This window comes from Gymnoscopelus braueri, assembly GCF_963280865.1.
Source record: "Gymnoscopelus braueri genome assembly, chromosome: 4".
Classification (NCBI taxonomy): domain Eukaryota; kingdom Metazoa; phylum Chordata; class Actinopteri; order Myctophiformes; family Myctophidae; genus Gymnoscopelus; species Gymnoscopelus braueri.
The window spans coordinates 22,024,241-22,048,125 of record NC_137605.1 but is presented as its reverse complement, the minus strand read 5'-3'; the positions used below and the strand labels follow the sequence as shown (position 1 = coordinate 22,048,125).

Sequence of the window (23,885 nt, the reverse complement as noted above, 5' to 3'; positions counted from 1 at the left end):
TACCGCTTTTTCGTTAATTAACCCCTATCACACCATCGTGAATTAAGCTTGAAATAAATCAGTGAGTGCAATTATTTTCTTCATATAACATTGACAAACATATATAAGAATGCTTGAGTTTGAACAGGTGCACATACTACTGCCTGTATACTGTCCCATAGTGACTTCACAGCGGATGTAATTCTAGATCTGAACACTAGACGGAGCCACATAACAGGACATTTCTCCATAACGGAGTGTTTATACAGTAGGGTTGCAGTACTTTTACCAAATGTGTACAGGTTATGTAAGTGTCACTAAAGCATTCAGACAAAATATATATCCAAAATGAATGCTGCCTATACAAATATATTGCATATTTGCCTATAAATACAACATTTAAACAGTATGAAAATAAATATCTATAAGCTTTAGCAAAGACTAAAATAAGAAAATAAACAATACTGCATGGTTGTGTACAGTAGCTTTCTGCACTGTATTTGGTGTGTCTGTATGTTACGTCAATATTTACTATTCCAAACACTATTAAACTAGGTCTGATAAAGTGTACATAACAGAAGCATTTATTCAGTAACATTATTACTATTTCAAACCAGCATGTGTGTTTACATTATACATTCTTGTATTGAGCAAATTATTAAAAAGAGACCTAGCAGTATCTCCATCTTTAAAGAACATTGTTTACCTATAATGTTTGTAATTCTTTTTACACTTGTACACATGGTCTTGTGTGTAATTTTAATCTCTTGATGTGTTATATATAATTTTGCACTATTGTTGTGCTCTTATGTGAACAAACCACTAAATTCAATCCCTCATGTGTGCAAACTTGCTCAACCAATCAAGCGATTCTGATTCCAGAGTTAAGTATTTGTAACTTTCTAATTCAAATGTTGATTCTAGATTTGAAACCAGCAGCGTGGCTGTGTGTGTCTGAAGTAGAAGGAGTGTTGGAGATTTAAGCTCCCCTCCCGTTCCTCCAGTAAGTCCAGCAGGCCTGTCATCACCAGGTCCAGCGAGGCCCCAGATGTTGGCTGGGGCCTGGGCAGGCTGCTCAGCACCACCCGTCTGGAGCTCCTCGCTGGGCTCTCAGATGTTAACTGTGCTTCCTGGTTTAAGCTGTGGTGGATGTAGTTGAAAGTGGTTTGCTCTGGACTCTGTGAGTCATTCTGAACACTGTGGTTTTGGTTGGGCTGTGCGTTGTCAACGGACTGATCTTGACTCTCTACGGGTTTAGAATTCTCAGATTCGGGGGAATTGGAATTTAGGCTCTCTGAGGGATTCTGAACGCACTGGTTTGAATTATTTTGTGTCTCGTGACGGAGAGGGTTCTGCTCTCCGGGCAGCGGCGGTGGTGGATTCTGGGAGTTGCGGTTCTGAGATGGATAATCACCTTCGAGCGGCTTGACGATCTGCAGCTTGTCTGGCAGGTAGGACCTCGACGTGAACGAGTACCCCGACCACACGCTTCCCAGCGAGGGATGCGTGCACAGCGACAGCAGGCTCTCCGTGGGGGTCCCCCTGCCGTCTTCCCGTCCGCTGCTTCCATCCTCCTCTTCCTCCTCCTTGGCCAGGTAGGCCAGCTTCCGGTCTCTCTCCTCCTCAAAGAAGCGTCTCTCGGAGATGTAGTTGTCGCGGCGGAGGGAGAGACGTCGGAGGGCAGCCTCCAGGTCCCTGCTCCCTGGGGTGCCGGGGGTCCCACGCTTGTTAGAGTCCTCTGATCTGGACAGCGGAGACGGGAGACAGGGTTGAGACAAATGCTTTTAATTAATTCTTACGTCCTTATTTCTTTTCTATCTTTTTCATCTCTACTTAGTGAAATATGCTCCCCACATTTATTTAGGTGTCAACGATTTTATTTCTTTTCCTTGTCCATGAATTTCATTCCTTCATTTTACTTCCTTGTCTATGTGACGGACTTTTAAAATGTTGTTTTGAAAAGTGTTAACTGTACTATATAAATACCCAGCCTGATCTCCAGAGAATACCGTAACATTGCACGGAACGAGTGCACTTCATTCCGTGGATAGTCGCCTCGGAACTCCCAAATTGCGTGCATATGTACGGCGAGTCCCACGGTGGGCGTAACCAGTCGCAACACGGAAAAACCCGGAAGCAGAGCAGTCCGCACAATAAAATTTACGATTCTGTGCCTATCGGTACATAACTCAAACGGCGCTGAGTAGGCACAGGCGAATGTCCCACCGTTCAGGACGGCAACTCGGTCGCCTTAGCTCCCTCGGTGGTCCTTCACGGGGGGACAATTCGCCTGTGACTGCGCGCCTCCGAAATGGTTTTGTCACAAGGCAGCGCCGTACCATATGCACGCAATTCGGGAGTTCCGAGGCGGCTATCCACGGAATGAAGTGCACTCGTTCCGTGCAATGTTACGGTAATCTCTGGAGATCGGGTTGAAATACCGGTAAGGTTATTATTATCATTATTATTATTATTACTACTACTACTACTAATTGTCCACGTCCCTCTTCTGCTATACCTTCTAGAATCACAGATCTATGTCTGAATGCAGGAATTCCTTACTGTTGATAGTCATGAGACTGATCTAGGATCTGATCCTTGTACTTCTTAGTATTAGTTGATTGCAATGCTGCTGATCTCTGATCCATGTACTCCTTGGTATTGGCTGATTGTAATGGTTGGTGATCTAGGATCTGGTCCTTCCACTTCTTTCTATTGGTCGTTTAATTATAGTGTCTGGCACTAAAAGCTCTGCAGGGCTTACAAGACACTGCACGATGTACAATTCAGTATACCGTAATTTTCGCACTATAAGCCGCACCTGAATATAAGCCGCAGCAGCTAAATTGAAAGATTTGTACATATATAAGCCGCACTGGACTATAAGCCGCGGGTGTAAAATCCATAGATTTAGGAGGTCCCCTAGTGGCCGTTAGCTGTAAAAATCCATAGATAAGCCGCACCGTTATATAAGCCGCAGGGTCGAAAAATGGGAAAAAAGTCGCGGCTTATAGTCCGAAATTTACGGTATATGTTACAGGGAGATTGGAGAACCAGGGAAATTGGAGAAGGCGCGCTCGTTTTTACCACCCAAACAGCAATTCTGTAGAAACAACACTAGAGGGAGCCACGAGCCAGGCTTCCCAACTAAAGTGCACAAACATATATGGCCGCGACCACACACACACACACACACACACGCGCGCGCGCACGCACACGCGCTCATGCTTTCAATTTAGAAACAACACTAGAGGGAGCCACGAGCCAGGCTTCCCAACTAAAGTGCACAAACATATATGGCCGCGACCACACACACACACACGCGCGCGCGCGCACGCACGCACACACGCTCATGCTTTCAATTTAGAAACAACACTAGAGGGAGCCACGAGCCAGGCTTCCCAACTAAAGTGCACAAACATATATGGCCGCGACCACACACACACACGCGCGCGCGCACGCACACGCGCACGCGCTCATGCTTTCAATTTAGAAACAACACTAGAGGGAGCCACAAGCCAGGCTTCCCAACTAAAGTGCACAAACATATATGGCCGCGACCACACACACACGCGCGCGCACGCGCTCATGCTTTCGATTTGGTTTATTGAAAGCAGGACTGTTAAGATACTTTTATTGTGTTCTGGCTTTTGTTTTAGTTTCTCCCTGACACACACACACACACACACACACACACACACACACACACACACACACACACACACACACACACACACACACACACACACACACACACACACACACACACACACACACACACACACACACACACACACACACAGTGATCCATGAAAAGAAGTATTCTGTCCCTATCGGTTCACAACTCGGACGATGCTGATTCGACTAGCAGAGCATCGGCCGGTCAGCGCGGGCACTCGCGCCTCCTCGGCCTCAAGCTCTGCTGAGTCGGCGCGCCTCCGTCATGGACAATAACTATTATCACGTGTGCGTGTGAACGCGTGTTCAGCGTTCCCCTAGCGTAGCTTCCTGGTTGCTACGTGGGGGGGACAACAAAAGACAGGTCCGCGTCGCATCAAAGCCCTGCCTCGCCCCGAAGCCCCGTGCCTAAAAACAAGCGCTTTGTCTTCAATTTCCCTGGTTCTCCAATCTCCCTGTGACATATACATTCAGTACCCCAAAGTATAACATGAACATTTACTTCATCATACCCAAATAATCACATACAAAATGCTAAATTGATTAACAATACACACACCAAGCTACACTTTTCCAGGGTTACAAAATACTCCTCACTATTGGTTCCTAGTAATGGTGCTGATCTTGGACCTGATCCTTGTACTTTATTATTGTCATAAAAAATGGCAGCGCAACACTTTCCAGATTAAGATGTCATTTTTCATGAGCATCACTTAGCTTAATTGGAATCACTTAAGAAATTATTGCAATGGCTTTTTAAAACTCACTTGTATAGACCTGTATTTATGTAAAGACACAAGCCGTCTCTTCTCAAGGCTAACATGTAACGTAGTTAATGTAACATAAAAGTAATGTAAAATGCTGAGTCATGTTGTCCTACCCGTCATCAGGGGCCTCCAGGATGCTGCTGTTCTTGTTGTCCAGGATGAAGCCACTTCCTGTGTCGCTACCATATACGGAGCTGGAGCGCGGCGAGCTCACCCTGCTGGACCGCCCAGATGTGAAACATGACGTCTGATTGGACCCTGGGATGTTCATGGGGGAGTGGCCTGACGCTGAACGCTGCTGCCGCATCAAGTTGAGGTTTTTCACAGTCTGGAACACTCGCTTTGGATGGAGCCTGAAGACACACAAACACACACACACACACACACACACACACACACACACACACACACACACACACACACACACACACACACACACACACACACACACACACACACACACACACACACACACACACACACACACACACACACACACACACACACACACACACACACACACACACAAGTTCGTGTTACACTATATTTCTGGGAACTTTCCCCTTTCACTGACTACGTTCATCCCCTAACCTTAACCTTGACCCTAGAGTTAACTTTCTGACCTTTCACCCTGACTTCAACCCAGAAAGTGACTCTTGGAGAACTGAGGACCAGAGACAAATGTATACATTTGTATCCATATGACGATAATTGGACATAATATTAACCGTAATTAATAACAATAACTAACAGCAATGATAAAGGTAGATGGTTTCTGAGCAAACATACTTCTGTTCTTCTACATCTGGGTCTTCCATCTTAATTTCCTTCCGCATGGTTCCTTCGATCTCTGCAGCAAGAGAGTCCTGGAAGACAGAAGCACATATTCACTAGTCTCTTGTTCAGAATGGTTTGGTTTTCATGCAATAGGAATTGTCTTGTGTTGACAATGAAGATTGCATTCCAGAATGAAATTTTAGCATGTTTTACCTCCAAGACCTGCTGTTAAATAAATACAATGTATACTGATATCCCTCTAATTCCACCCCTCTCCCTCCATCCGCTCCCTTTCTCTGACTCCTCCCTCTTTCCATCCATCCATTTATCCCCACTCTGTCTCCCTCTTACCATCCGCCTCTCCCTTCCTTGATGCATCTCATTCATCCACTATCCCTCCCTCCATGTGGTGTCTCGAAAGCTTGTTTTATTCCTCTCCCTCCCTCCATCAATCCCTCTTTCTCTCTCCCTCCATCTATCTACCCATCTCTCTCACCATAGGGAACAGTCCCAGTGAGTGGAAGCGTCTTGATGTGTTGAGAGGTAGATTTTTATTCCTCAGGTTCTTCAGTTCCTCCTGAGCTTCATGCAGCATCTCCATGCACTCTGCATATTTATCCTCCAACTCACGCAACTACAGCACACCCAACAGGAGAGATCAAGAACAGCAACAGCAACACATTTAACAACACTAGCAATAATTCTGAGATTCAATTGTGCAGTTTTAACTTTTAAAAGCAGTTTACAAAGATGCAAGCTCTCACAAATATTTTGGGGATTTGGTGATTAAGCAATAACACATGAAAGGTTGCGCTGTTTTACTACTGTATATCAGCACAGTAGTGATTTGGTCGTACGCACAAGGCTTTAGACCGAGATAATCACAGCCGTATAACAACAGGATATGAAGTGTGATATCGCAGATATACTTCAAACTCTTTATCAACTAGTGGGTTATGTATAAAGAGTTACAGTATCTTATGATTTTGTCATTTGTCTCTGCCAGCAACTATAGTTCCTTCAGGAATCCATTATTGCCAAGTAACATACAACAGTCAGCCCCTACTGACTGGGTAAATAAGAGGCTAACGTTAGCTACCTTGTCAGCGTTGTCATACAAAGGAGAGTGATACATTACAATAAAAAGCTCCATGCTGTTGTACTTTATATCAATACTGATGGAATGCCTCTTGTTCAATCAAACTATCTGACCTGAACTACACTCACAGTAGCCAGGTATCTAATGTCTGGTGCTCTATTGAAAATTGGTTAAGGACCAAAATAAATGTGTGACAGACATATATATTGGCCAACCACAGACCCCTTTAGACCAACCACGGACCAACCATGGACTTCTGTTACCGTCCAGCCAATCAGAGGCTTGACATTCTATCCCAGACCGTGATTCAGTCTGACATGAGACTAGACCTGAATTAGCTGCTGTATTTGTTTACATTCTGTAAACTATCTTAAGCACAGACTCTCTGACTGTATGTTCTGTAATGTGACAATATGTGAATACATACATACACACCCTTTGTGTGTGTATGTATGTCCTGTATGGTTTAATGTTTCACCCTGTGGCGTCACTTTATCACATGACAAAGGTAATTCTGTATGAACCGTATATTGGGCAACAAAATGGCTTCATGCATGTTCCACTAGAGAGGTCCTTACCTCGGCTGTGAGTTGTCGCTGAGCATCTTTGGCTGCACCCAGGTGCTGAGTCAACTCTTCATTCTCCAAAGCGTACTGCACACACACACACACACACACGCGCACGCGCACACACACACACACACACACACACACCGCGATTATTGTTAGCTTCAAAATTTGTTTTTTGGCAAGTGTGCGATGGACTATAAATTAGGGTGATAACTGTTATAACCTTGGGTAACAGCTATCAGTGAAATGACTGAAATATTCTGAAATAAAATGTAAATTGCAGACACGTACGGATTTGGCCTTCTTCTGCAGGTCTACGATCTGGGAGAGGAGGTGTGTGATCTCCTCCTGCTGTCTGGAGGCGTCATCTGACTTCCTGGACAGCTCCTCTGCCAGGCTGGACATCTGGAAGTTGGCATCGCCTGGACAACAACAACAACCACCACACAGACAGTCAACACACGTCCAATAAACAAACAGTTTCCATAGTCTTTTAATACAGTAAAACTGTGACGCACTTCAATAATGTCCCAATTGGCAGTTGCAAACTGAATATCAGTGAATGATCCATAGATTTCTGGACACCAAATAAAGAAGCCTTGCTGGTCAGCCGTAAGCTTAACCAGCTATCTATAATGCTAAATGTCATCTTGAGGCGTTCTCTCTTGCCGGCCGCTTCCATGGTTTAGCTTATCGTTACCCAACTACAAGATTATGTTAACAAAATGAAAATTAACCAACCAATAACTGACTCTCCAGATGGCTTGTCTCCTACTGTAGCTACATGAGAGCATTCGGGACAGTAACTAGATAAAGTGCTTCCTGTCAGAATGCTGTAGTGTCACTAATGTTGTCCTCCATAAAAATGATATGGTCCATGGCTTAAATTAGTGAGGACATGGAGGAAAGGATTCTATTCATATAACATTCAAATCAACTGGTATATGCAGTTGATTCTAATGATGTAGGAATAGATATCCTCCTGTAATAATAACACCAACACCATCAATGATAAACTCACGTAGTTCTTTAACACAGTCATTAACCAGCTGCTGTTCTTTCTCCTCATAGGAGATGGTTTCTATCTCCAGGTGACTGGCCTGATGGGAACACGAACACACACACACACACACACACACACACACACACACACACACACACACACACACACACACACACACACACACACACACACACACACACACACACACACACACACACACCATGTTGTTAACATTTGTATACGTTTGTTTCTGCTCTCTACGGTCCCCACTCCCTTAAATAAGATCAGAACCACTTGAGAGCTGGACACACAAATCTGGGTTTTTCCCCCTGCCCTCCTACGGCGTTGCTCCAAGGGGGGCGAGCCGTCTGGAAGAAGGTGTGTGTGTGTGTGTGTGTGTGTGTGTGTGTGTGTGTGTGTGTGTGTGTGTGTGTGTGTGTGTGTGTGTGTGTGTGTGTGTGTGTGTGTGTGTGTGTGTGTGTGTGTGTGTGTGTGTGTGTGTGTGTGTACCTCTGATCTCAATGACAGGTTTTCTAGCTCCAGGTCTTTGAGTTTCTTGTGCAGAGAATCCAGAGGAAAATGGAGGGGAACTGAAATACTGGAGTCGATACTGGGACGAACCCTGGACACACATGCATGCACACAAATTAAATCAGGATTTTTAACTCATTCTAATGGCGTTTGTAATGATTGCATCACATTATGACATTGCATTACATTGTGTTCAATCCTACTGGAATTAGAATGAAAAGATGAACTGGTAATCATGGGAATACAAACTAGGAATGTTAGAAAAAAGGGAAGGACAGGGGATGAGAGGAGAATAAAGGAGCAAAGGAGAGACAAGGAGAAAGGAGAAGAGTAGAGTAGAGGGAAGTACAGAAGAGTAGAGTAGTAGAGCATTGGTTCACAAAGTTTTTCAGCTCGAGACCAAAAACATGCATTTGGTGTCTCCCCGGGACCCAAAAGTACATTATGAATTAAACAATTTAAGCACATTCTAATAGTGAAAATAGCCAGTCTAAAAGATTGTCTATTTTCACAGTTTTTTACATGTTTTGGAAACACTGGATTAGAGTACAGTAGAGCAGAGTAAAGTCTTACGGGGTAGAGATAGTAGAATCTCCATCACTATCCTCAGCAGCGCTGGTGTAAAACTGTAACAACTCATCTTTCATAGACAGGTCATGACGAAGCTGAGATACCTACACGCACACGCGCACACGCACGCACGCACACACACACACACACACACACACACACACACACACACACACACACACACACACACACACACACACACACACACACACACACACACACACACACACACACACACACACACACACACACAGGAAAGCAGCAGAATGGTTAAACAGATATTTGAGACAACAGAGAATGAAAGGGCGATTTGAGCTCAGAGTATACACTGTAGGTAATTGAAGACACACACACACCCACCCACATACGTACAGTACATATACACCCCCGCACAGTGACGTACCTCCTCTCTGATGTGTTCTACTTGTTCCTCCAGTAGTTCATTTCTCTCACTGAGAGTTTTGTTTTTCTTAAGCAGTGATTGGCCGATACGAGCTGCCAACTCCAGATCTCTCTCTTTCTGTACGGAGACACACATCGGATTGGTTAACTTTACCCCCTTAGAAGCAATGAGCTATTCATCTTGAGTAATGTTATGTAAGCTGTTAATTAATTAATTATCACTACTCTGTTGTAATGATCTGTCACTGTGTTTACATCATCTCCATCCACAAGTTCTTAAAGGGCCACATCATAGTTTTTTTTTGTTATATTGTTGGAAAATATCCACCAGCCTGTGTAAACCACTGTGTATCAAAGTGTTTTGCATAGCCTGGCAATTTCTTTTAATCAATTGTCATTATCTTTACATCTGTATTTGTTCTATCGCTGCTTGTAAAACACATTGAGCTACTTTTGATCATTATTTATAAGGGTTAGGGTTAGGATCAGCTTGTGTAAGAATGTCAGGACTTCTATGGACATCAAGACAGTCTCAGTAGAAAGCCCTTCGAGTAATTAACAGCTTGTGTGACGTTGTTACAACGACTCACATTCCTTCTTTTATTCTGCCTGGTTTTTGACTAACTGGGAGGATACTAGAGGCTGCTTCTAGAATGACTTGTTCACCAAGGTGATACTGAGCAACACAACACAACAGAGGGTCAAGGTCAACACACAAGGACAACTGACTTCTGCAGCTTTTGGTTTGTTGCTTTGAGCCTAATTGCGTTGCTTGCCGACAGGAACTGCTTTTCAAGCTAACTAGCTATCTTGAAAAGCAGTTCTTAAAAATGTATACATTTATATATTCTACTAGTCTTGTGTAGCCAGACGATCACAGATCTCTGCCTACTGATATTATGTCTGGGGAAATCTAAATTCAATGAATGGCCTTGAATGCCGGAGAAAACCGGCAGTAACAAACCTATGCCTACTGCGCTGAAAACCAATCCTAATACCATCTCGTATGACCGACCGCCCTAAAGTCTTTCTGTGAAGCTGCTATGTTTTAAATTTCCTGGTTTCCACCCAGTTTTAGTCCATTCACTGAATTTAAATATCACCAAACGTATGAGTAAGGCAGAGATCTCTGATCACATGGCTACACGCAAGACACATTTTACTGTTGTGCTGTTGGAACCTGATTCCCTGTCATGTTTGTGGACATTTGGAATCTTTTGTGTTCCGTTTAATTGTTCAGGTCTTACCTCCTCCAACAGTCGAGTGACAGCGTCAATGTCATTGTACGTCTTTGTCATCTGGCCCACTCTGTCAGAACACAACACTACAGACAGACAGACAGACAGACAGACAGACAGACAGACAGACAGACAGACAGACAGACAGACAGACAGACAGACAGACAGACAGACAGACAGACAGACAGACAGACAGACAGACAGACAGACAGACAGACAGACAGACAGAGAAAGACAAAAAGAGAGACTCTTAGGTAACTGTGGTAACATGACAAACCAATACTGAACACACACACACACACACACACACACACACACACACACACACACACACACACACACACACACACACACACACACACACACACACACACACACACACACACACACACACACACACACACACACACACACACACACACACACACCCACACACACACACACACACACACACACACGCACGCACACACGCACACACACACACACCCATTGTCAACATATCAGGTGATAGCAAATATAAGTCCACACAAATGCACATCTTTGTGTATGCACATGTGCTAATGAGCCATGTCTAGCTAATGAGTGGTTTAGAATAGGTCAGATATTTAATGTTGATACAGGGCAAGTCCCCAAGCACGCCCATTTTAAAACATCGATCAACATCCAAGATCTCTCACCCCCACCTTATACAGGACACAGCAGCAAGGACTCCAAGAGGTTCCAACAGAACTAATTAAATTGCCTACAATTTATAATGTATGCGTGCAACAGACGCTCTCATCCAGAGCGACTTGCAAAGTGCAAGGTCTAATGGCCAATTTATACTTTGTTGTACGACCTTGTCGCTCGTTGAAAACAAATCAGTTGTTTTCAACTAGCGTCATACAACAAGTACAGGCTTAACCACTTAAGCCATATTTTATACTTTATTTTGTTTTATGATGGTGTCACATATAACATAAAACATTTTGAAAACAGCTGATCTACAACCTCACAACGTGTTGCATCGCTATGCATTGTGAACTTGTAGAACGGCTATTTTCGGTATGTCTGAAGATTTTTTAAAGATTTTGAAAGTTGTTAAGGGACATGAACCGTTTTCAACCAACAACTAGTGGTTGAAGAAATAGCTTTATCCAAACCTCCACTCATGTGCTGCCTATCATTCAGGGTTTACTTTGACCTGTTGCTTATATATTTGTCACAAAAATGCCAGCGGTGACGGGGTAGACATTGCTAAAGTTCCTTGGACCTTGTTAGGCTGAGTCATGATTGCAGTAAAAGATTTTTTTTATTGTCATTTTCCTTGAAAGTACAAAGTGACACTTCAATTCAGGGCAGCTGTCTAGGACATGCATTATGGGAATTATCAACACATCTCAGAGTCTCTTGGCTGACACTAGCCATCGTGACGACAAGGGCAATAAAGTAGTTGCTGAACAAGACTCCCATGGAAACGATGCAAAACAGAGTGGTCTGATGTCTGATGCAAAACGACATAATTTCCATGTTTGTCACACAGGAGTGCCAGTGTGTGTTTACAGGACAGAGACAGAGGACATTTCATGGACTTCTCAGCTTTACTCCTGATAGGAAAGTGTAGCACAAGCAGAAAAGGAGCAGGACATGCAACACAGGTCTCAAAGTGAGACTTGAACCTTGGACGTAATCAAGTCTTGGTTATGTGGACTACACTAGGTGGCTGAACAACCTAATGGCTGTCACCTGTGGTTCAATAATCAATAAATACAAAGTGATGTACAGTATGCATCAATGCCAGTGACCATGATGGTTCTTTTAAAGTTGCTGTCGAGGGTTCAAAGCTCTTTACATTGTGAGTTACATTCACTCAACTTAACGCACACACATTCGCACACCAACAACATTGGCAACCATGGAAGAGTCAAGACACCAAACTGCTCATTGGTAGTAGTTAGGGGTTCAGTCAGTGTCTTGCTTAAGGACACTTTAACACGATGCCAGGAGGAGCTGGGGATTGAACTGGAAACCTCCCGGCTACTAGATAGCTCTACCTCCTGAACCACTGCCGCCACAGAACCGTTACATGTGCTACACAGACACACAGCTAACTATGAAGTCACAGGTTTGAATCTGTGTAAATTGAAACTGAAGCGTTAAAATGATGGGTAACGCTAATAAGGTACCTGTAATTAACGCTTAATTTATGATACTTAACACATTATTTAAGCGTTAATTAAGCGTTAATTAAGCATTAATTAAGCATTAACTCATCATGAACTCCTTGTAATTCATCATTAATTAACAGCATTTGTTAATCATTAGTTAAGCAAAGTTACTTAAAACATGAATTACAAGGAATTCATGATGAATTCATGATGAATTCATGATGAATTAAGCTTAATTAACGCTTAAATCATGTATTAAGTAAACATAAATTAAGCGTTAATTACGGGTACCTTATGAGCAAGTGTTACCAAATGATGTGAGATACAGTACCATGTTGAAACCAAGGCAGGGTCGTACAAGCAGTATAGTAACTGGCTTGCCCACACACACAAACACGCGCGCATGCACAAAAATAACAGTCTCGCCTATAGTGGTGGGTGTGTTGTTAGAGGTGGGCACATTGCCATGGAAATAAATCAGTGTGACCATCAACAGGAGATGTACACACACACACACACACACACACACACAGACACAGACACAGACACAGACACAGAGACACGTCACCTCCACCGAGAAAGAGTGAGAGAGAAAGAGAGTGAGAGAGAGAGTGTGTGTGTGTGTGTGTATTGGGGTGTCAAGTGTATAAGTGATCAAATATAAGTGCTCCTGGTGAGTTGTGGTTTTCAGTGGAGCTGCTTTACGGCCATCAGACACAATAAGGCCAGAGGTGTACAATTACAAGCAGCCTGGCGTTACTGGCTGCTACAACGCCACGACCCAGACAACCAGGTTCAAGGACAGGTAAATAATACATTGTAGTTTGATAGATAATTTGTTTAACAGGGTTTTTTCAGGGCTTCTTGACCGACAAAGACAGGTGACTAAGCAAAACAACGAAACCACAAAAACAAAAAATGCGAGAACAAAAGCAGGTACAATGGCACTGTATTGAATAACTGTATCCACATTATGCGATAGTTTATCTAAAGACACAGAATATGCTGCCTCAGGTCAAATTCCTTCACACAAAATAAGGGAGGACACCTTTTAGTCTTAAACACATGGAGCTAAACACCAAACTGCCTCTAAGCAATGCATCTATACCTACTGTACAATGCGGTTGTACAGTGGGTACACCGGGCAACTCCCCGTGGCCAACAGGAGAACACTGTGGCTCTACTGGGAAGCACCCAGAGGTGATTAAACAAAGCAAAGGGAGAACCGCAGACTACCTTCACGGAGAACCTGTTGTTCTTCATCTTCATCCTGCTCTTCCTCTGTCTTCTCATGATGTCCGGGCAGACAGACCTGTTCCTCTACCTGGTCAGAGTACTCCAGACTGTCCTCGCTGCCCTCAGGAGGAGGGGACAGCGCCATCCTCTCCCCCCAAAATCCCACCACTATGTACTGAACCACACCATCCACAGCGCCATGTCAGGGCGCTGGGAATGTGAATGTAGGTGTGTGCGAGTGCGAGAGACACACAGAGTAACAATCTTTCTGTGGGCGGGTGTTTATCTGTTAATCAGTATTTGTGGGTGTGCAGCTATGTGTACCGGTATATCTTTGTATGAAACATTGTCCAAGTATGTATTTCCATCAGTTTATGTATACTCTATGTGAGTGTGAGACTACCTGTGAAACACATTTGAGTGTGTGTGTGTGTGTGTGTTTGTTTGTGTGTTGAAGGGTATATCGATGTTTTGCAGGATCAGTGAGTGTTGTGTGTGAGTCAGTGAACCTGTGTATGTGTGAGTGTGTGTGAATGTGATCTATGATCTGTCTGCCAGACAGCTAGCAATCCTTGCTCCTCCCTCTCTCCTCTCTGATTGGCTATTGATCAGCCAACACTATTTGAGAGTTAGGGAACAGGGCAGACCTACTCTGACAGCTGTCCAGCAAACAGCTCTCTCGGTTTACTAGGTTAAAATACTGTACATATGACCAATAAAACAACTTAAAATAATACATTAATGTAGCCTTTATCCCCTTAATTCTTTGGCTTTTAAATTCAGACATCAATTTACAGTCTCCCCCCCATGTAATGAGTTTGAAGTGGTACAGTCCAAGTCAACAGCTATGGGAGTAGAGTGGAGCGAGCCATCTCTCAGACAGACACCTGTGATGGTTCAGGTGAGTCCGTTTGAAAACTCCCCTGCTAGTGCAGAGAAAATGGTACAGTCCTGGTCAGCCTCTATGGAAACAGGGCAGTCTGGAGCGAACCATAACAAACCCACACCTGTTCATAGGGTGGAGCTAAACACAATGATACATTCACAGGTGAATGACCGCACGGCGCACATATGATTACACTACTCACAGCAGCAGGAGCTACACAGTGAAAATACTATTAAATTATAAACTTAATCTTCTTTTTTTTAAGACAACACTTCATATGTTGTAGCTCTTAGTTCATTAAATGAGCACACACCCAAACACCCAAACACCCAAACGCACACGCACACGCACACGCACAGTCGCACACGCACACGCACACACACACACACAATTCTTGATTTGAGACAGACAGACAGGAAAGCATCTACTCCTTTACTTTAAGCAGTGCAAGACTATTAAAAATGGTTATTTAACATTTATTGTTCGATATATATACACAAATTAATATATAATGTATAAGTGAAATGATAAACGTGTGAAAGTATTTCTGTGCCAAGTCATCTGAGCAGATCTCATCTCACATTTCTAAATATGCACCACATCAAATGGTGACGCGGTTTCCCCTCGTTAGCCTCCTAATCATTGTAATTACTCTAACGGGTCTGAAACCTGCTTGAATGGGCGAGCTCAATGGACCCCCACATTCCTATGAACACAATAGAGCAAGCAGTCCTAGATACCGGCACAAACCAGCCCAGGACCTCCCACCTCTTCTCTCACTCTATTCATTTTCACTCTTTATATGGCTCTGCTGGTTTATACGTGGTTGGAAGTAGGTTGGGCGATAGGACTTCAAAACAATATCACAGTTTTTTAAAACTTTTGCCTCGATTATGTATATACATATGCAATATATAATCCTGGTGATCATAGCATGTTTATTCCATTGCCTACAACTACCATAACAACACTAACTAACAATATATTTTACAATACTGACAACAATTCTCCAAAGCAAGGCTGGGCAATATATTGATATATCTATTCTACATCATCATATGATACTAGATATCGTCCTGGATTTTGGATATTGTAATGATATGGCAGAAGTGTTGTCTTTCCTTGGTTTTAAAGGCAGCATTACAGTAAAGTGATGTATCTGAACATACCTGACAGTTTGTCGTTCTATTATTTGCCCTTAGCCACTTTGTTATTAGGCATTACTGCGACCAATGGCCATTACCACAATAAAGGCACAATATCAATATTGAGGTCAAATATTTGGTCAAAATTATTTGATATTTGATTTTGTCCATATCGCTCAGTCCTACTGCAAAGCATACCATAATTCTTTGAGGATGCCATTGGTCTGTTCCATTAATTTCAGTAATCAACTTGCATAAACAAAATTCAAATATCAGCCGGGGAAGCAGATAATTTGAATGTGGATTTATCACCTGTAACACCATGATTTACTGTACTACCATGTACTGTACCCAACTATCAGTGCTTTACTTTCATACTTTTGAATTAGGTACAGTATCTACATTGTGTACTGCTTTTACTTATGTGTGCTTGGACTGCAGCACGGCCCCACGTTAAATGCCTTTCAGTTAACTGTACACTTGTGTAAAATGGATTGAATAAAGTGTAAACTGAACTGAACAGAGTTTATTAAAGCTGTATTGAATCACTACAGCTTTGTCCTTTAGTCCTTCAGTCTACCAGCCCCATAGTTCCTCCTTCAGCAGCCCTACCCTCTGGTCAGCCTCTATCCATCCTTCATTTTTAGAGGTCTGTGGATGCCAGAGAACCATTGGCAGGCTGCTATGGAGGCAGTCTTGCAAATCAATGAGCTAAATATATGACAACCTACTTCCAACTCGCTCTCTCGTACCAGCTCAGAATAACCCCCCCCCCCCCCCCCCCCCCAGCTGCTTTCTATTTCTGCTTCTCTACTCTCACTAATACATCTAGTGGTTTCACTCAGCCATAACAGCTACTGTCATTCTACTCATTTGATCATCTGCACTTGAGGCTGCAGTCTCCTCATCTTTAATGAAGTCTGCTCTTCGGGTAATTAGCTAGGATAAACATAAATATCTTGTACTTTTAAAAAAGATTGTCCTTACTTAGGCATTTAACAGATGCTCTTATCCAGAGTGACTTTACCAAGCACTGTATGTGCTGCAAAGAAATGATGATAGCATGTAAACATCACACCCAGAATCCATGAGAGAGAGAGAGAAAGAGAGAAAGAGAGAAAGAGAGAAAGAGAGAAAGAGAGAGAGAGAGAAAGAGAGAGAGAGAGAGAGCGAGAGAGAGATGGAGGGAAACGTAGAGGCGATGGAGAGAGGGAGGCAGGGAGGATGAGAAAGGAGAAGAAGGCAGGTAATATACCAACTGCGGTGTCAAAACCTGTCAACAAAGTCACATGACCCAGTGTCATCAGCCCTGTTACCACACACCAGCACACACACTCACATACATGTGCATTGCATGCATGCATGTTAATACCAACACAATAGCTGGTATCACCGTCTGCTAAAGCTAGTTACAAAACCCATTCATTCTCACCGCGAGGTGCACAGGATGTGATCAAAGCAAATGTGTCCCCGGTTCAATTTTGTTTGGAGACCTTCACCTTCTCTGCCCTTAGTTTCCTGTAATTTTTTTATTAAGTTAGAAAGGAGAATATCCCCATTTGGTGAGGATCTGCTATGAAATTATGTCTGAGTATGGATGTGACATGTTATGTGTGTGTCTGACTGGTATAGCAGAATGCACTTCCCTTACCATCAGTACATTCATCATAGTACCAATCCAGCTCATAGTAGTCTGCCTTGACAAACCTCCGGTCTCTCGCCTGTCCTCGTCTATTCATCACGTCTCACTGTTCAGAGACACGACTATGTCTTTTACCGTGTCCCACCATGCTCAGCTCAATGTCTCTGGCACTTCCAATGTCCCAGCATGTTTAGAGTTTAAGACACCTGGTTTGTCCTCAGATGGTCGGTCAAGTCACCAGATCTCCTCTAGAGATTCCTGTGTCCCAGCATGCTTAGGGGCTCACCCGTTGGTACAAGGTTCGGTCGGGACTCTGGACATTTCTCGTCAGTGACAGTATGTAAGATGTCCCATGTTTTAAGGATGTCCTATCTTGTCCCGGATTAATCAGACCGCCGCTGTGTTGGATGCCATCTTCATTTATCCTAACGATGATGCTTATGTGGTGCGTTGTCTCAGAGTTGTCTTTGCTGTTATGATCCCAACATCCTTAATACTCTAACGTCCTTCTGTCCATCCTGTCTGTCCATCCTTTAGATGTCGACATGAATGCACCCTTCAGTGAGAAACAGCTTTCCAAAATGTCCTGTCCTTACGCCTGTCTGTCCCTGTATCTAACAATTCCTCCCGTCTGTCTGGGTAGTTGTTCAACTATCCGTCCAGCCTTAAATCACTACCTTAATGTGACAATGTCCCATCCTCTCGTGGGTCCACCTATCTTCCTGTCTGTCCTTCAACCTATCGGCTGCCTTCCGAGGTCTGTTGTATCTGTCTGTCCTCTACATACCTACAAACCTGCTGTGTCCTTTTGAAAACATCCTGCAAAGCGCTACACACATGGACTGCCACCATTAATGCACACAGAGAGAGAGAGAGAGAGAGAGATATGGAGAGAGGGAGAGAGAGAGTGGAAGAGGGAGGGAAAGAAGAGAACAGTGCAGCAGTAGCAGTCACGGGTTTTGCAGCAGAAATGATGACAATGATGACTCAGGCAAGTGGGCGGGATTACAGATTATACAAGACCAATCGGCAGGCGCTTTGTTCAGCTTGGACCCTCCTCCAGTCTTACATCAGCATCATCCCTTACACCCCCCCCCCTCGCCTACTTTGTCCTTCTGAAAGGTTGCTATAGTAACAGGCTCCGACTCCAGCAAGGCAGGAGCAGCATATGAGGCCAGTTGGCAGGACAGAGCTGTAGTGTTGGCATAGCTCATGCTACATGGAGGCTAACAGACAACCTCCATGATACAAAAGTACTATTAGATATGGGACCAGCATTCTGGAGTGGCCATTCTCATAAGATCTCATAAAATCAGTGTCATCTTTTGAATTGCTCCTTAAATGTTATTTTTTGGTCTGTAAATTACTTGACATTATTCCAAAAAATTTTTTTATTGATAACCAACTCTATGTTATAAAACATTTTCAGCATTTTACAAACTGTGTTAAAAAAAGAAATACATTAAAAAAATTAAACAAAATAAAATCACGATTTTTACCAATTCATGGGATGATGTGCTTAGAATAAATACCTTGTTATATAGACGGAGGAGGTGTTTCACTGAACCCCGGCTTGGCGGCTCCTATCACACATTGGGTTGATTTAGATCCATGAGACCGCCACAGGACTTTTTAGTATGGATACAAATGCAATTGACTTAAGCCAGTATCTATCTGTTGCTGCTCTCTGTATGACTGACAGTTACAACACTCAGACAGAACGTCTGGCAGATGATTTACATCTGGAGAATATCAGCCAATCAGAAGCCCCTCACCCTCCTCCTCTGTCCTACTTCCTGTACAACTCACATGGTGGGAATGTCATCACAACATGGAGTAAGGCACAGAGGCTCCACTGTGATTGGTCGGCTGCCTGTTGTGTCATCATCTGGCCTCTCCCCTATCTGATGCAACATGTCTTATGTATGTAATAAATAAATAATATTTAATGAGGATATCATGTTATATCATACCAAATTAATTACATATCATTACATAATTACAACACTCTCTATGAGTGTGGACAGTGACCAGACACTGAAGCACTTGATGTCACTAATTAACACATTTTCAACCAGAGAGGGGTCACCAATGCTATTTACTTGCACATACGCACGCAAAAAATCTAACAAACAGCAGTATGCTTAGGAAAATGGTCAACATTTAATGCCAAGTACACCGTGAGTCATAGTGGATGTGTTAAACATGACAGACCACTGGTATGGTTGTTTAACCACCAGACCTGACTGAGAACTGTTTTAGACTGAATGTACCACACCAGACCTGAGAACTCTTTTAGACTGTAGGTCAGCAGACCTTAACCACGAGACCTGACTGACCACTCTGTATTGCTTTTATTATCTTTGTGAGATTGCATCTCTCTCTCTCTGTGTGAGTCCAGGTAAATGAGATGACAGAAAGGTCAAGCCTTAGGACAACTCTTAGTTTAGCCACACACACAAACACCCCCCCCCCACACACACACACACACACACACACACACACACACACACACACACACACACACACACGAACAAACAAACACACACAGTCTCCACCATCATAGGTTGTGTAGACGCCACGGCCATGTCTACATTTGTTGTGGCAACACTGTGCAGATGTCACATCCACGCCCATATGACCACATAGCCATCAGAACACAAAAGAATAGAATACAATAGAATACATGTATCTTCACTGATAGTACAGATTTCGAAATCTTATTGCCACAGTACAGTTCAACAGTTGTTCAGACAAACTTTGAACAAGTGATTCAAAACATAACTGTTAGTATACCTTCCCCTACCCCTATAGTAAGCTAATCTCAATAACACAAGTTTGAATCCGGTTCATGTACTGTATGTTGCATGCTGTCCCCTGCCTCTGTCAGTCTGATAAAATAGATAAAGCTTCTTTAAAAAATAATTTATCTTTAAAGGATAAATCTACTTCGGCGTCAACTTTCCGTCAGGAGGCAAGCACTGCCATGTGTATTGACTAAATGAAGTATAGTGGTGTTTCAAACATTACTTAGGATATCCTGAAATCTTTGATAAGAGCATTAACTTGCTGACTTGATGTGGGTATTTGTTTCACTTTCATTTGATAAAAGAATGGGTGACTTACAGAAGTATTTGAGAGTCTCCTCTATCTGCTCGGTGGTGAGGTCAAAGGCGGCGTCGGGGGCGACCAGCGGCGTGTGCAGCCAATCATCTTGATCGTAGCCGAAGATAGTATCTGCCCTTAGCCGGTAGACGGGCAACTGCTCCTCCAATAAGCTGATGATCTCAAGCTCCGGCAAATCTGTATTGTTACAAACATCTGCACAGAGGGAAAGAGACAGAATTACTTAATCTTAATGGTTAAATATTTACAGCTTTAGCAGATGGGAGGTTACACATTTGAGAAACAAGACAGAGTCTAATAACGGCATGGCCTCACTGTCCAATCTCAATGCCGTGTTCAGTGGTTGGGCTGGCTGCTTGTGTGCATGTCCTAGTCTGGTGGCGGTCTGCGCCTCATTTGGCCACATGGAAATGATAATCTTTATAAATACTTAACCTATAAGCATAAAAGCAATTCACACATTCACAAGAACAAGGTTGGTGAAACTATGAGATTCACTGAAAAAAAACTAATCTAAATTACCTTTAAAGGGTCTACACCATGAATTTAAAAAAAAATAAAAATATTTAATATCATATTGTTTATGTCCCTCAAACGTTTTTCAAAAGGTTTGAGCCTAAATCAAGCCTCAGATATACTCATTCCAACTAACTTCTCTCTGGCTTATAAAGCACTTTCACCTGCAATACCACATTGTCCTATTTGGCACGGGGCGCTATTGAGCCAGTTTGTATGCATGTTATCTCCTGGTTCTGTGTGGAAAAAGTTTTTTTTTTAAATAAGAAAAGAAAAAAATGAAAGTTTTTATTTTTATTTTATTTTTTTGGTTGGAACTGAAAAACGGGAGGAATTGTTCCCTGACGTGACGTAGGCAGGGGGACCAAATCAGTTTGGCCTGTTTTTAGACCAATTTACAGAAAACCCCAGATTTGCTGTGAAAGCCTGAGTGTTCAAACTGGGGTATTTTTGAGGATAGAGGAGAGGTAGGGGAGACCAAAAACACACAAAAAAGAAGAAAAAGTTCAAATTCATGGTGTAGTCCCTTTAAAAAAAAGGAGTGTATTCAGAAATTATTCTTCCCTTTTCACCCTTTATCTAAATCAGGGATTGTTGACTGATGCTGCGTTCTACTACTCTGTTATGCCTGATTTACAGTATACTTAGTTGCGTGCTGATGTCACACACCAAAAATAGCCAATCTACAACGCATTCTTGCAATGTTGTGAGCTTGTCTATCGGCTATTTTCGGTGTGCAACGCGATGCGCAACCAAGTATAAATCTGGCATTAGTGTGACACACATTCACACCTCACTAGTATGACCAGTACTGGCCATACTGTTGGCCACTAAGCGGCTCCACCTGACCTGTTGGTGGTAAAATACCTTGTAAAGGGCACCTTGAGTTGCTGAGATTTTCCTAACAGGACTGATTTGAACTGGCAACCTTTTAGTCAACAAATTGAGTTCCTCTGGCAGTTTGGAGCTGTATTCTTCCTTCAAGTGGCAACGGAAGGTTTAGGAGGACCTCAGGTGGCAGTTTGAGGGACTGCACCACCACTACCAGCAGCTCTTTGTCAACATTACGATGTCAACAAACATTACAGTCTAATAATGTATAGTAGTCTACAGTACTGTCTGAATGTATGCTACACAGAATGTGACTACCATGTCAATGGTAGGTTGTCAGTAGTTCTGTGTTAACATTTAGGCGTCACTGTGACTGTGCTAATAAGAGCCAGGAAAATTGTACACACTCCATGGTTACCAAACACAACACCACATGTTGTGGTTTGAAAAAGCTATGGTAACCAAGCTGGGTAGGCTAGTGGCTGGAAGAACTATCTCCTTCCTTGCCTAAAAGTCCCAGGTTCACTTCTCATAATAAAGTGTGCAAACTATCCTTGACCAAAACACAGGAAAAATACACTGTTCTGACTCCTATTGTACTGTAGTAGAGGTTCGGGACGCTAATACCAAGTTAACTGGAGTGCTATGACGGTCTCAAATTCAAGGTGTTTCTAAAAAGAGGATATGTACTGGGTTATCTACTACTTCTTTACAAGGGCTAGGGAAAAACAACAATGCCCTATGATTTATGAGTGCCTTAATGCGCTGACAAAAACACCCCAGTATGAAAATGTGATTTCTACAAATACACAATGATTATGTAAATATAAAATAAAACCTGGGGCCACAAATTGTCCAAAGATTGCATATTTCTTTGTCTTTTTTCCCCCAGCATAATTCATATGTTGTATTATGTGTAAAATAAATAAGAAATGGAATGAATAAATGATTGTATAAATTATGTATATATAAAAAGACACAATAGGGAAATAACTAATTGCCTAGGTAGTCTTAATGCCTCAATGTATTTACTGCAGTGTCCTGTTGACCTACGTGAATCCTGTACAGTAAGCCATGTTCTTCACTTGTAAAGCATGAACTGGTCTTTAATGAACTGGTTTAATGATGGGTTGTCACTCACTGCACATTTACTTTTCTGATTCTAATTCAATGTATAACAAACAGAACATACAGTATGCATTTTAACACTGTACAATAAGTACTGTAATAAAACAGGGCAGTAAGCTGAGCTCTCTGCTGTGCCATCACAACTACAGCCAACAGTGTTCCTCTGAAACGCCCATACTATTTTAACTGGAGGGCACATGATCTATGAGGTACAGTGGAAAATCAAGTCATCTTAACCAGGCTTCCGTCTTCCAGGGTCTACTTAGCACAGTATGGAACAGGAAAAGTGTTCAGAATGTGGAGCAGCCACATTGGATGTGAGGGCCGTTAAAATCTATCTATCTATCAAGTCTATTTAAGAATGTTCATCTTCAACCACTTAAAGCCGATATATTTATTTGACCAGGGCTCTATACTTGGTCCCCTGCATTTTTCCATCAACAAAAAAAGCTCTTCTGCGCTAATAGCCGATCTACAAGCTCAAATGCACTGCGACATGTTGTGAGCCTGTCAATCTGCTGTTTTTGCCAAATATTTGCCTATTAGGACATGCCCAGAATAGTGATTCTTGGGTTCATGTGGTTAACCTACATGGGAACACTTCCTTTGTTTTTT

At 42.7% G+C, this 23,885-nt stretch overlaps 1 protein-coding gene across 3 annotated transcripts in view; it reads right to left on the bottom strand.

The window, feature by feature from the left end:
* trak1a (trafficking protein, kinesin binding 1a) overlaps nt 1-23,885 on the bottom strand; it is a 42,204-nt gene that overhangs the window by 8,798 nt on the left and 9,521 nt on the right. For 2 of the 3 annotated variants that reach the window (XM_080427677.1, XM_080427675.1), the window contains exons 2-13: nt 20,796-20,990; nt 10,623-10,699; nt 9,377-9,493; nt 8,977-9,077; nt 8,383-8,494; nt 7,891-7,969; nt 7,161-7,291; nt 6,879-6,953; nt 5,698-5,835; nt 5,214-5,290; nt 4,538-4,777; nt 1,394-1,722 (exon numbers count right to left, since the gene is read on the bottom strand). In XM_080427677.1, the coding sequence (XP_080283803.1) occupies nt 1,394-1,722; nt 4,538-4,777; nt 5,214-5,290; nt 5,698-5,835; nt 6,879-6,953; nt 7,161-7,291; nt 7,891-7,969; nt 8,383-8,494; nt 8,977-9,077; nt 9,377-9,493; nt 10,623-10,673 (1,450 nt within the window). In that variant the 5' untranslated portion in view covers nt 10,674-10,699; nt 20,796-20,990. Of the gene's footprint in view, nt 1-1,393; nt 1,723-4,537; nt 4,778-5,213; nt 5,291-5,697; nt 5,836-6,878; nt 6,954-7,160; nt 7,292-7,890; nt 7,970-8,382; nt 8,495-8,976; nt 9,078-9,376; nt 9,494-10,622; nt 10,700-13,996; nt 14,443-20,795; nt 20,991-23,885 lie in introns of those variants that run through there. The other variant, XM_080427676.1, reaches the window with a different exon arrangement.